Genomic DNA, 13,565 nt, shown 5'->3' with positions numbered 1-13,565 from the left:
ATGTGATCTACATATGTGTTGTATGCTCACGTATAAATTCTTTGTAGTAGGTTACATCAAATTATAGGCTATGGGCTAAAGTTCACATAACTATGATTACTTTGTAGTACCATGGTCAAGTAGGTCAACCCAATCATTGATGGCAGCTCTAGTTGGTAGAGGGCACATGGCCAAGTGGGTTAGGCAAGTGGCTCTACAGGCCCTCTTGTTGACTTGATCTTGTTGCAATCACTTTGCCTATTCTTTAATAGCTACTTCATGCATGCAAGAGACATCATATAGCAACAAGAGAGCACACACTACATTATGCAAGGGACAACATATAACAAGAGAGCACTTGCTACGTTATGCATGCAATTTGCATTTTAGGGACAACTCGTAGTAACAACATAATACTTGCTACATGCACTACAAGTTTTACACATGATAAAGTAGTGGAGGCCCACTTCTAGCAAAATTAAGCTCTTGTAGACCCTTTGAGAAGTGTTAAAGTAGGACATCTAGCTGCTCTTAAACTTCTTAATCCTACCATGGCACCCATGCAACTAGTGTTTAGTTTAACACTATTTCACCAATTCATAGGGGCTCAAGGGTGCAAACTCAACCTCTATTTGCAACCCCTATCAAGCAAACCAGTAGAGTAGAGACAATATAAGCACCCCATTAAGTTGCTTGGGGTATTTTGAAAATACCCCATTACAATGGACTAGTACTTATCACCAAACTTTGTGCCTAGCTCAACAACCTACTATACTGCAAGATCTAGTGGCTACACCACACACTTAACAGCCGCTGCGCACCACATAACACTAGTCTTGTTTTAAAAACCTCAAATCTGGATGAAAAGAAAGGGAGAGGCTCATTCATGACGAGATATTACATCGCTTCTTGCTAGGGCTAAAAAACAAGAAGCTACGAAGGGTATCGACGCTTTTGATGAATGCCATAAGGTGACATTAGGGGGAATTTGGGGTCTCAAGAGGGCCTCTTAAGAAAAAAGGAAAGAGAGTATAGACCAACGACCATTATGAACACATCATCGAATTTGAATTTTCGATGAAAAATCCCTCTCGTATGGGATATTGTTGGAAAAATCTTGAAGAGTAGATTCTAAATCCACCATCTCTGATATAAATTCGGAGTTATGCTCAAGATACATGTACCCGACTTTTCTTTAAGTAAAGATTACCCTTTTCAGACCTCTCAAATCCCCTTTCAAAAAATCTCTCTTCTTGACGCCATTATTATTATCCATAGCGTACCTTTCCATCTTCATCTACCGCTCCATCCAACTGCACCGCACCCCCACAGGGGACACTCTGGGCTTACAACCAGAGTGACAGAAGCAGCACCTCAAGGACCCATGTACTAGTAGGCACTGTAGTGCAACGGATGCCTATCTGAAGAAGGGTAGTCTTGGGTGGATTTCCACGAAAAGCCAAAGGAGAGCCCCCCATCCTTCTACAACCATCTGTACTCTGAGTAGCCACCACCTTACCTCTCTCCTTACCTGCAACCGGATAGAGGAATTCATCAATGCCTACTAAGGCAAAGAGATCTAGATCTCATCATCAGGGCAACCACCTTAGTGGCCCTGCTAGGCCTTTTCTTGTTTATGAACCTTACTCCTTTCCACACAAGGGGCTGTTGTTGACCTTGGAGCATTTCTTCATGAACAAGCGCTAGACCATCTTCCTACTAACCATGGACAGGATGGCCGCCATGCCCCTTGATGTGAAATTGCTAGCAGAGGGAAGCATGACTCTAAAGGGGCCGTGTGGCCTTCCATTATCAAAGCCTGGTTAGACAGATCTTTCCCCATCAGCCAGCTTGCACAGAAACCCTTGTAGCATGTATTTCAGTACTCTTTCTCACATTTTTTTAATATAAAAATGCCCATCTTATTAGACTGAAGAAGACTGTGGCACTCTTTGAGAGCTCCTTGAGACTAGCATCCACATCTAAGAGACGCAATCACTCGTGATGTCAAATAACGAAACTACATGAAAATGGTTGAAAGATAATTCATGCACATTGTCTATCCTCGTAGACCCTTAAAGCATGGTTAAATTTGTTAAATTACATATACAAAGCATCTATACAGAACAGTATGTTTTAAAGTGGAATGCTGAGACATGGCCCACGGTCAAAAAATTGAAAATTACAAAGCATAAATCCAATATACAGGAAAATTGAGCAAATAATCAGCAATGCAATATACAAGCATAAGAATGCTAGAATGAGGTCTTAGTTTTGAAAAAAACACATTTTTGTTGTCGAGTTGGGGATGGGTGTGTTGTGGTGTTTTCTTCTTCTTTTTTTTTGCGGGGGGGGGGGGGGGGGGGGGGGGGGGGGGGGGGGGAGAGAGGATTTTGGGGTTGTTAATCTATATACCTCCTCAGTTTAGGAGACTCCAATGTGCATTATAAAAACCTTGTAAGCGCTTCCACCACCTTTTCTGGCCTGCAAAGTATGTGAGAATCCAAAACTTTTCAAACATCATCCTTTAGCATAAAGGAGCAAAGGGGCTTCATGTAGGCAGCCCTACCAGTCCTCTTGAGGAATATGCCCTGTCCCTTCCATTAGTTGAACTTGGATGACATCCGCATTCCTTTTGGCAAAATTCTCTGCTTCTGAACTGGACAAGTACTTGTCTGATATTCCCCAAGCAACCAGCGTTGGGACATTCCACCTGGAGAAAGATGACCGATTAGAACATTCTGGCTCTTCGAAGGGACACCGGGTCTGCACATTTCACATCTTTGAAAGATAACTTCCAAACTTAGGCCAGCACACACTTTCCAAAGCTTTCAGCAACTGTTCAAGAATCTAAGATTTCGAAAAGCCATTGTTTTGCTAGGACATCAACCATCACTTTTGCTAGGCTTGCAGATCTACAAGCAGTGGTAGAAAACTGCCTGCCGCAAAAAAGATACTCAGAGTAACCATGAGCTTGCTCAGGAGTGCTTGGCTTTACATGTCCGTGTCAACAATGCCAAACCCCCTTGTATAAATAAAGCAATAATTGGGGTTTTTCACTGAACTATAAGGTTGGAGGCTCCAGATTGGTTCTATACCCAGGCATATCTCCTCACAAACATAGGCCTCTGAGTAGAATGTACGGAACCGGAGCTCCCAAAGAACATGGTAGCAAAGCAAGGAAAATAAGACCCTGGCAGCAGGATACACACTGACTTGTCTACTAAGCAACCGCATTTGTATAGCTACAAACCTGCCAGAAGAAAACCCAGCTTCAATTCGAGAAGGTAAGTCCTTGAGAGGAGCTTTCCTTGTGGACTCCAAGAGTGCTGCAGGGCACATAGCAATGAGGGTATTTACTTCAGGGATTTGATTTTGTGCTTCATAGAATAATGTTGGATAAGCCTTACCAAAACCTGGATCACTGCTGTCCAAGTATGGAAGCCTATAAACGTCAGCATCATTCAGATCAAGTACATATCTGCCAGGTTAAACATGTCACAACCCACTGATTGGCATGTGATAGCAAGCTATGTTAAAGACTTCATGAGGCTAGGAAACGTACGTGCTTCCTCCTTCAACAAAACGCTCTGCAAGCATTGCATTCTGACAAGTAAACTCTCCAACCAAAGGAAACCTGAAAAAACAATCGACATTTCATTTGAATGTAAAGAGATGTTCCTAAAGAAGCCATACAGCTTACTTCATGTGCTGTTACATGCACATGCAGAAGCTTGATTTTACTTTTAATTCACTTTGGAAGAGGACCCAGCGAGAGAATGCATCAACACAGGATTGGTTCCCAATTATCCTTTATCGGGGCCCCACCTTTCGGTGTATTTGCTTAATGCTGAAGAACAAGTACAATAAATAGGACCTGACCTTTGAATGTAGAGACTGATCCCCAGTGTGCCGCATTCTCTGATGAAATGAGTGCTGGACTCAATTCCGGGCTGCACAGAAGGCTGGAGCTGCACACCAAGGCAGGATGTATGCACAAGCAGGCTGCGCTCGGAGCGATGAAACCCCGGAAGGTAAAACTCAAGACTGGACAGCAAGGAACTCAGCAGGCTGAGTGCAAAAACATTGATTTAAGCACAGTGAATTCACTGTTTTATCAAGGTGAGATCTAACACAGATTTCTGGGCAGACCTGGAGGCTATAAGTAGCAGCAAATGGGCTGAACTGACCCCCAAACAGGCTGAACACTTGCGCACATGCAAAACGCAGAAGCTGAAGAAAAATGCACAGACGCAAGGGCAACAAACTGGTGCGTTTACTACTGCAAGGGAAAACGCAAGCACAGGGATGCACAAGCAAGCAACACACATTCTTGAGCAATGGCTGATTTGCATTGACCTTGAGATGAAGCACTAGCTGCTCATGCCATGGAAAGTGAAGAGCCTAGGCTGTTATATAGACTCCTCAGTCCCTTGATTTGTGTGGCCAAAAAGTGCCTAGAGCCTCGTCTGAATCTTTTTCTTTTGAGTCTTGACACCTTTTGTGACATGTCACATGCATCACCCTTATGCATGCCACAGCATGCTTCCTACTTGCAGCCACTTTCTAGGCAAAGTACGTGGATGAGTATGGCTGTTTAGGGTTATTTTGGCAGCTCAATAGGTGCCTGGAGGTGCCCGGGATTTGGGACACAAGTTGGGCACAATATGAACACAATTAAAACCTTTTTGATGACTTTTTGGGGCCATAAAAGCCCTAGCTGACCTGAATACAACTTGCTTTCAGTTCCCTATATAGAGGTAGGACAAGGGTCATTCATAGGCATCTCATTCTTGCACACTCAGGTGTTGACAACACTAGCTAGAAGGCAGTCCTCAACTCCCAAATGCAAGCATCTACCGATCACCACAGAACCTGTGCATCAGGAAGTCAACTTTGTATGCATCAGCACATAGGTATCCATAACCAGAATCTTAATCAAGAATCAGGATCCATGTTCACCATTGTAAATATTCATGTTTTGCAATGTGTAACATACGGAGCTCTTGTAGTCTTCTTTCAGCCCTAAACATTGCATAGGAACTCTTGATGCAAGAACAATCAACATAGACAGAATAGAGAGAGAGAAGTACTGTAATTTCAGTATATTTCTGTAGTACAAAAGGTACATATGTTCTGGCTGCCTTTAGCAACCCCAAAAGTCCTATCTATTGACCTATCTCCATATGGGGGAGAGATATCTACTCTGAGCACAAGCTCTATCTTTTATAGGCTCTTGGAGGACTAAATCAACTGGCAGACTGTTGATTGGCTAGTTCCATGGACATGAATTAATACACACGCTGCCAATGGGAGGTATATGACGTCAGATCTCCCAAACTTGGCCGACAGGGTCCTGGTCCACACATAGGCCTCCTCATGCCTGTGACAGCTGCTCCTGCTCAAATCCTGATGTTTTATCTGCTGCAAATGAGGGATTAGCTTTGGATCAGCCATGTCCATATGCATGCACATGACATCCCTTCCTGCTAAACTTGATGACAGGCTTCCAACCTTTGACCTTGCATGACTGTCATCATCCCTTTGTCTCCACATGGACTCCCAAACTTGTCATCCTTCTCTTCTTGGCAACTTTTTCACTGAAACCTTGCCCTTTCACTCCAAATTTAGTGTAGAGATCTCTGCATCTGTTCTACTTTGTCCCCTAGCCTTCTTGCCATGTCACCGAACACAAGCATGAATCCTTCTTCTTGAAACTGATCATGGCACCCTTGGCTCCACCCCTTGGATGCCCCAATTGGCTACCGACTCTCATGAAACCCTCCCCTTAGGTTTGCCTGATACCAACCAGCTTCTAGGGGTCTTGGTGCATGCTGAGTTACTCTCCTTGGACCTATACACTTCTTTTGGGACACTAACAGCACTTAGCATAGCTGAGCCTGATGCTCTGATGTGGAAGCTCTCATAGTCTTCTTTCATTCCTAAGCACTGCATAGGAACTCTTGATGCAAGAACAATCAACATAGACAAAGAATAGAGAGAGAGAAGAGCTGTAATTTCAGTACATTTCTATAGTACAAAAAGGTACATATGTTCTGGCTGCCTTTAGCAACCCCAAAAGTCCTATCCATTGACTTATCTCCATATGGGAGAGAGATATCTACTCTGAGCACAAGCTATGCCTTTTATAGGCTCTTGGAGGACTAAATCAACTGGCTGACTGCTGGTCGGCCAATTCCATGGCCATGAATTAATACACATCCTGCCGACTAGAGGTATATGACCTCCCAAACCTGGCCGACAGGGCCCTAGTCCACACATAGGCCTCCTCATGCCTATGACAGCTGCTGCTACTCAAATCTTGATGTTTTATTTGCTGCAAATCAGGGATTTAGCTTTGGATCAGCTATGTCCATGGTCTATCTCTCCTTCTCTGTTGTGTCTTGCTCAAGTTTTTATTAGTGTTAATCTATCATGCTTTGCATTAACCTATATTTAAGTGGTCTTTTTGTTGCGTCACTCATGTGACATGACATCCCCATGATGCCGACCCCTGATCGTCCTGCATCCAAAGCACACACATGCACACGCATAGAGCACATAAGGAAAGCAGTAGGCAGTGAACTCACCTCCCGACCATAACCTCACTTCTTCGAGCCACCCCTGTGCTTGGGAGAGATAGACACATGTACCACCATAGCATGAGCCCTTCATATCAAGGGGGCTGCAGAAAAGAACCATTGCATAACTGGGGTCTAGATGCCGCCACAAGATGGAGGCCAAGAGGAGATGTGACTAAAGAGAAAATCCTTCCAGGCCTGTGTCCCTGCCTGAAGACCTTGAACTATCAAATTTCCCAAAAGGACTTTGCTCTACACTACAAGGTCAATAAGGTCAAGGCCTCCCTGCTGAGATGGTTCTACAAAGCACTCTCCACACCACCTTGGCCCTTTCAGGCCTGCCGTCACCTCCTGACCAAAGAAAGTTCCGGATCAGTCTCGCTCCACTTGGCCAATACAGCGGAAAGTGATGTACCACATGGTAGCAAGGAGGACCGGGTTGGCCAATACGACAACCCAACCGGCGAGGGAGAGAGAGACAGTACTTCAATAGAGAAGTTTCCTTTGAATGTTCCCGACGAGAGGGTGATCTGCTACTCCAAAGTACTGTCAAGTCTCACCTGACATCCATGGTAGCATACCGGAGTGCCAAGGGGGGTCCACTAAAAACCATCAACAGGCCTCCAAGTCAAGTTGGGTGTCTTCTTAACCCAAAAACCACACAACTTGTGCCAATTGATCCGAGCTCTTAAGGCGAGGCAAAAATCCTTGTGATCATTGCCGCACCCCAATGGTGTCATCGGATCAAATGGGGAGGCGAAGACCCTAGGGTCCAGTGTCTTGAGCCAGGAGGTAAAAGAGCATCGCCTCTGCGACAAAGACAAAGAAGAAGGGTGCTTGCGGGCAAACCTACCACAGAGCGTGAAATGGCAAAGCGATCACCGCTCCCTCCTTGTATGAGACTCTGGCTATGGGAACCGGAGTACAAGGCAGAGATGCTCCGTATCCAAGATGGTGAGAAGCCTACATTGTTTTCTTTCCAATATTGTTGCCTCTTGGACATAGACAAGAACTCCCTTCTTTAGCCTTTTGGTCAAGCATAAGCTGTGGTTGGGTCTCTTTGGGCTTCTTGCCTAACCTAAAGGCTCTTGCAGCTTGTGACTGGGACCTAGGTCTAAGACTGCGCTTTATTGCCACTCGGCCATTGTGACTTAGGCTCAGTGCACTGTGGTTTCACATTGTGATTCATCATTTCTATGTTTTAGGCATGTATGTATATAGGTGACCTTGTTTGTAGAATTGAGCACAGGTTGTGAGTTTTGCCACAAATCACAATGTGCATCCTCAAGACGATCGAGATACTTTGGTGGCAGGAAAGGCTTTTTGAGATCATCCTCGAATGTGCAAGCCTCACCAGTTAAGTGACAAGCGGCTAGCATGACCTTGTTCTTCTAGGACCTATCAAGATTTGTAGCAAGGACTCTCAGGTACCCTCTCGATCTTAGCACGTGCCAATGACAATATCCAACTATTTTGAACCACCATGATGACATGCTAGAACCTTGGGAGACACTCCCCCTCTATTCGAGCAAATAATGAGAAATCAAGACCCTTGTACATGAAAGCCTACATACTTCCACATCTTAAAGTCTGCATACTGCTCGTGTATTATAACCCCAATAGCTCAAAGATGTTGGTGTTGGACTCACACACTCACACACACAAACCTGCACATTAGGGTTAGGTGCACGATATAGAAGCTCACACAGAAAAATGAGAGGGAGAGAGAGAGAGCCAAAAGTGTGGTAGCCACAAAATGCAAGTCAACCCTTGCATGTGTGCCACATCCATATAATATAGAAGTACAAAATATTATAGGTAGAGTGTCCTTTCACACTTGATATCCAAGGGAAAAAACCACATGGAAAAAAAGTGCCCTTGGTTAAGCCCTGTTCACACATAGCACTACCATAAGTGAGCATATGCCTACAAATCCCCCTGTAGTGGAAGTGTGATTTCACACTTGATATCCAAGGGGAAAAACCACATGGGAAAAAGTGCCCTTGGTTAAGCCCTGTTCACACATAGCACTACCATAAGTGAGCATATGCCTACAAATCCCCCCTGTAGTGGAAGTGTGAACCTGTACAAGGTAGCAGATCACTCTCTGTATGAGAGTAAGCCCAAAGCTTTGCGAAAAGCTTCAAACTTTTCTCGAGGTAAAGCCTTTGTGAATAGATCTGCAACATTATCCTGTGTAGGGCAGTAAGATAAACTGATCTCCCCTGCATGTAGCCTCTCTCTGACATAGTGATAATGAATCTCAATGTGCTTGGTACGTGCATGAAATACTGGATTTTGTGCCACGGCCATAGCACTCTGGCTATCAGTGAGAATGGTGGTGGGTGTCTGCTGACACTCACAAAGATCAGCCAATAGTCTCCTCAACCATACACAATCTACTGTAGCTGTGAAGACTGCCCTGTACTCAGCCTCACAAGTAGATGTGGCAACAATGGGTTGCTTTTTACTCAACCAAGATATGCATGAACTGCCAAGAAAAAAACAATTCCCACTGGTGGATTGCTTGGTATCATAATCACCAGCCCAATCTGAATCACTGTATGCATAAAGCTGCAAGCTGCCCCCCCTGGGATAGAACAAACCAAGATCCAGGGTACCCTTAAGATAACGAAAAATGCGTTTGACTGCTAGCCAATGCTTTGTGCCTGGGTTGTGCATGAATTTGCTCAACAAAGACACCCCAAAAGATATGTCTGGCCTCGTGTTACACAAGTAAATGACACATCCCACTGCCTGGCTGTAAATGCTGGCCTCAAAAGGCTCTCCAATATCATGCATAGTAAGCCGTACACCTGGTTCTACTGGAGTAGAAATGGGCTTACATTCATCCATGTGAAACCTTTTTAGCAAACTTTTTATGTACTTAGTTTGTTGCATAACAATGCCATCATCTGTATGCATAAACTGTATGCCGAGATAGTAGTGTAAAGGCCCCAAATCTGACATATCAAATTCAGCTTTCAAATCAGCTTTGAAATCTGAAATTTGTGCTTTGCTAGTACCTGTAATGAGCATGTCATCTACATACAAGATGACTATGAGAATATCGGCATCGGTTTTCTTCACATACAATGTGCTTTCAGCTGGACTATTCACATAACCTTGGCTAGCTAGATGAGCATGTATCCTATCATACCAAGCTCTTGGAGCTTGCTTTAACCCATACAATGCTTTGTGTAACCTGCATACTTTATGTTCCTCACCAGGAACTACAAAACCAATGGGCTGATTTACATATACTTCCTCCTGTAAATCCCCATTTAAGAATGCAGTTTTGATGTCCAATTGATGCACTTTCCATACTTTATGTGCAGCCAATGCAATCACTGATCTTATTGTGGTCATTCTCGAGGTAGGAGCAAAAGTCTCTTCATAATCTATTCCCTTTTTCTGGAGTAGCCTTTAGCCACAAGTCTTGCTTTGTACCTGTCAATAGTACCAACAGACTTTCTTTTGACTTTGTACACCCACTTTGTTCCAATGACATGCTTGCCTTTAGGCAATTCCACAAGATCCCAAGTATTGTTCTTCATGATAGAAGAGATTTCAGCTTGCATAGCTTGCACCCAATGCTCATTCTCATGTGCTTCTTCATAAGAAGAAGGCTCTTCTGAATCAAAAGAGACCACCCATTGCTAATGCAGACTCCCCAAGATGTATATTCAAAGCATGGCTGGAACTAGCCCTTGTCCTACCTGTGAGTGGAGCTGCAAGTTTGCTTTCTTGCAAAGTTTTCAGTAACCATCTTGGCACTGACTTGGCTGTGTCTATGGCTGTTTGCTCTTCCCTGACAAGATCTTCCACTTCTTCCATAGAAGGGGGCTGAATGGCTGGCTGTTCCACATGTTCTACATAAGGATTTTCTTGTGTAGGGGCTGGCTGATCTGAATCCCCCCTAATTGCAATGGGTAATAGTCCATCAAACATGTACTGTATGCCTGTATCATTACTTTTATACAAGCTGTACATGGGCTGTTCTGAATTTTCAGCAAATACCACATCTCTACTGACAAAAATCCTTCGTGTAGTTGGATTATAAAGACGGTATCCTTTGCTCTCATTGCTGTAGCCCACAAAAATGCATTTCATTACTTTGTCATCTAGCTTTGTTCGGAGTTGTTCTGGCACATGTGCATATGCCAAACACCCAAATGTACGCATATAATCCACTGTTGGCTTTCGGCTATACCAAGCCTCAAATGGTGTTATGGTTTTCAAAGCTTTTGTTGGACACCTGCTCAACACATGAGTTGCACACATTATAGCTTCCATCCAAAATTTGTGAGGCAACTTTTGTGCTTTCACTATGCATCATGCCATCTCCATGAGAGATCTATTTTTCCTTTCAGCTACACCATTCTGCTGCGGTGTATAAGGCACACTACATTGGTGTTTGATGCCCTTTTGAAGCATATAATCCTTGAATTCATTTGACATGTATTCTCCACCTCTATCTGAGCGGAGTGTTTGGACTTTACATCCACACAGATTTTCAGCCATTGCTACAAAGTGTCGAAAGCATGTAAACACATTTGCTTTCGCTTTCAAGGGGTAAGCCCAAGCAAACCTAGAGTAGTCATCAATGAATGTGACGAAGTAAAGATGCCCCCCTATGGATGGTGTCCGCATTGGACCACATACATCACTATGTATGAGCTGTAATTTACTTTCAGCTCTAACAGCTCCATCTTTGGGGAATGGTTTTCGTTGCATCTTTCCCAAAATACACCCCTCACATACATGTCTTGTTGGAGACTCAAGAGGCGGCATATTATCAACCATATGATGCTTTTGCATAAGCATCAAACTCCGAAAATTTACATGCCCAAAACGAGCATGCCATAGCTCTGCATCATGCATAGCAGGAGTGTGGGCAGCCACTGTATTTGCATCATAAGAACGCTTGTCATAGCTGTCCAGCTTATACAAGCCTTTGTATCGTGTTCCAGAAGTGACTATTTCATAACCCTTTGATGGGTCTTTTACCAAACACTTCCCATCTTCAAATTCAACCTTTAAACCTTGGTCGTTTATGGCTGAGACGGAGAGCAGATTTTTCTTTATCCCTGGAACATACAATACATTTTTCATACAAATATTGGCACCATTGGCTGCAATAAGTATGATATTGCCAATTCCCTTTACTGGATATGTGGTATGATCTGCACAGGATACAGTGCGGCCATTTGAAGCATAAACCAAGTGCTGAAATACATCTTTGCATGAAGTGATGTGGCTCGAAGCACCACTATCAAAATACCATGATACATTTTGATTGTCCGATGCAATGCAAGACATATCATTGTCTGAAGCACTTGGTGTGCCACTAGTGCATGTGACCAAAAAAGTGTACTCTTCTTGGATTACATTAGCTGATTGCTGTGCTTTGTCATCAGAAGAGTCTGCTACTGCATTGCCTGCTTCTTTCCTTTTCTCTTTTGCAATCCGCTTTCTACATTCACTGATGTAGTGTCCAGGCTTGTGGCAGTAGTGACATTTGCCTTTCTTTTTGGGCTTAATTGCATCCCCTTTGTCAGACTTTTCACCACCAGAAGAGGGCTGTCCATGACCAGCCTTGCTAGACTGTTGTCCCCCATGCTTAAAGCTCTTTGCTTTACCCTTATCCTTGGCTGTAAATGCCTTGTCTCCACCACGGTTGCTCGATAAGTTTGCTCTTGTTTGCTCTTCCTGCAAGAGTAAACCCACCAGCTCTTCAAAAGTGACGGGATCACCACCTCCTCTCATTGAGAGGTTGAGAAATGTGTGAAAGCCCAAGTAGGAAGGTGGTAAAGAATGAAGAGTGTTGGTCACCATCTGTCTGTCTGGGATAACCTCATCAATGTTGAGCAATTGTTCCTGCAAATCTTTCACTTTGGTGAGATGATCTGCCATGGGTATGGCATAGGGAGCCTGACATGATAGTACATGTATGGCATATGGAGCCTAGCATGACAATACATGTGTGGCCTATGGAGCCTGACGTAACAGTACATGTATGGCATATGGAGCTTGACATGGTGTGTTTTCCCAGGACTAGCTATCCTGGTGTTCACTTTGTATTTATGTTTTGGGAAGGTTTCAAAAGGGTTGTTGAAACCGGCCTCTGATAGAAAACCAGAGTGCGGTAAGAGCTAACACCCGTCCACTTGTAGTCTAGATGATAAACAAAACACAGATTGGAGCTAGAGTGCCCAAATCTGAAAACACAACGACACCTGTTGGCCCAAAAGCTTGGCGCCCCTTGCGGTATTTCTTTATTCAATTAAAATAATATGTATGGCTGAGTACAACACAAAAACCAGCCAAGAGTTTACACCTGTAAGTCCAATCTGACTGCCCACAAATCCTTCTCAGCACAGAGGATCTATGCACACAGATCTGTGTCCTCAAGCAACACACTGTGCCTCCCTCTGATCAGCCAAGTTCACAAAGCAGGCCAGCCATGGGCATACATCTGGCATAACTCAAGAGCATGATACATCTTCTCAGCTCAAACATACATATGCTGTTCAATCCCTGTCTTAATCCCTTGTCAATCTGCCATACTCCTCCTCTCACAAGGAGCCAGATAGTACATACCTGTAGCAGACATCAAGCAATAGAAAGAGAGATAGATGAACAGAGTCAAGGCTTACCAAGTTCAGCTCGTGAAACAACACTGGAGGTAGCAACAGCACCAATCTGTGCCTGCAGGCACTTGAATCCACAATCCTGCTTCACACGTGTGCTTGCTCTTGCCTGTATCCTCCTCCTGATGCTCACTCCTATGCTGTCCTTGAAAAATACAGATCTGAAAATCAGCACAGTACCCGTCTGTACCGCCTCGGGATACGTGCCAGGCGTTGTACTTGCATAAACAACCTGCTGTCCACTTCTGTACCTGCCTGAATCAGCATACACAGGTCTGTCCAGCACCCAAAAAAGCGCCACCTGCACCTGTATGTGCTGTATCTGACTGCCCGTACACTGTACGGCAGTCGT

At 44.1% G+C, this 13,565-nt stretch overlaps 1 protein-coding gene across 3 annotated transcripts in view; it reads right to left on the bottom strand.

Moving 5' to 3' along the window:
- Window positions 1-1,394: 1,394 nt before the first annotated feature.
- Window positions 1,395-13,565, bottom strand: part of LOC147612154 (alpha/beta-Hydrolases superfamily protein) — a 30,479-nt gene continuing 18,308 nt past the window's right edge. For 2 of the 3 annotated variants that reach the window (XM_086784019.1, XM_086784020.1), the window contains exons 7-11: window positions 3,545-3,616; window positions 3,390-3,460; window positions 3,233-3,308; window positions 2,549-2,692; window positions 2,145-2,463 (exon numbers count right to left, since the gene is read on the bottom strand). In XM_086784019.1, the coding sequence (XP_086640145.1) occupies window positions 2,424-2,463; window positions 2,549-2,692; window positions 3,233-3,308; window positions 3,390-3,460; window positions 3,545-3,616 (403 nt within the window). In that variant the 3' untranslated portion in view covers window positions 2,145-2,423. Of the gene's footprint in view, window positions 1,511-2,144; window positions 2,464-2,548; window positions 2,693-3,232; window positions 3,309-3,389; window positions 3,461-3,544; window positions 3,617-13,565 lie in introns of those variants that run through there. The other variant, XM_086784021.1, reaches the window with a different exon arrangement.

Source organism: Cibotium barometz, chromosome 46, assembly GCF_041138505.1.
Source record: "Cibotium barometz isolate CiBa-2024 chromosome 46, ASM4113850v1, whole genome shotgun sequence".
NCBI classification, from domain to species: Eukaryota; Viridiplantae; Streptophyta; class Polypodiopsida; order Cyatheales; family Cibotiaceae; genus Cibotium; species Cibotium barometz.
The sequence above is the reverse complement of the archived record's forward strand: the minus strand, read 5'-3'. Positions and strand labels throughout refer to the sequence as shown.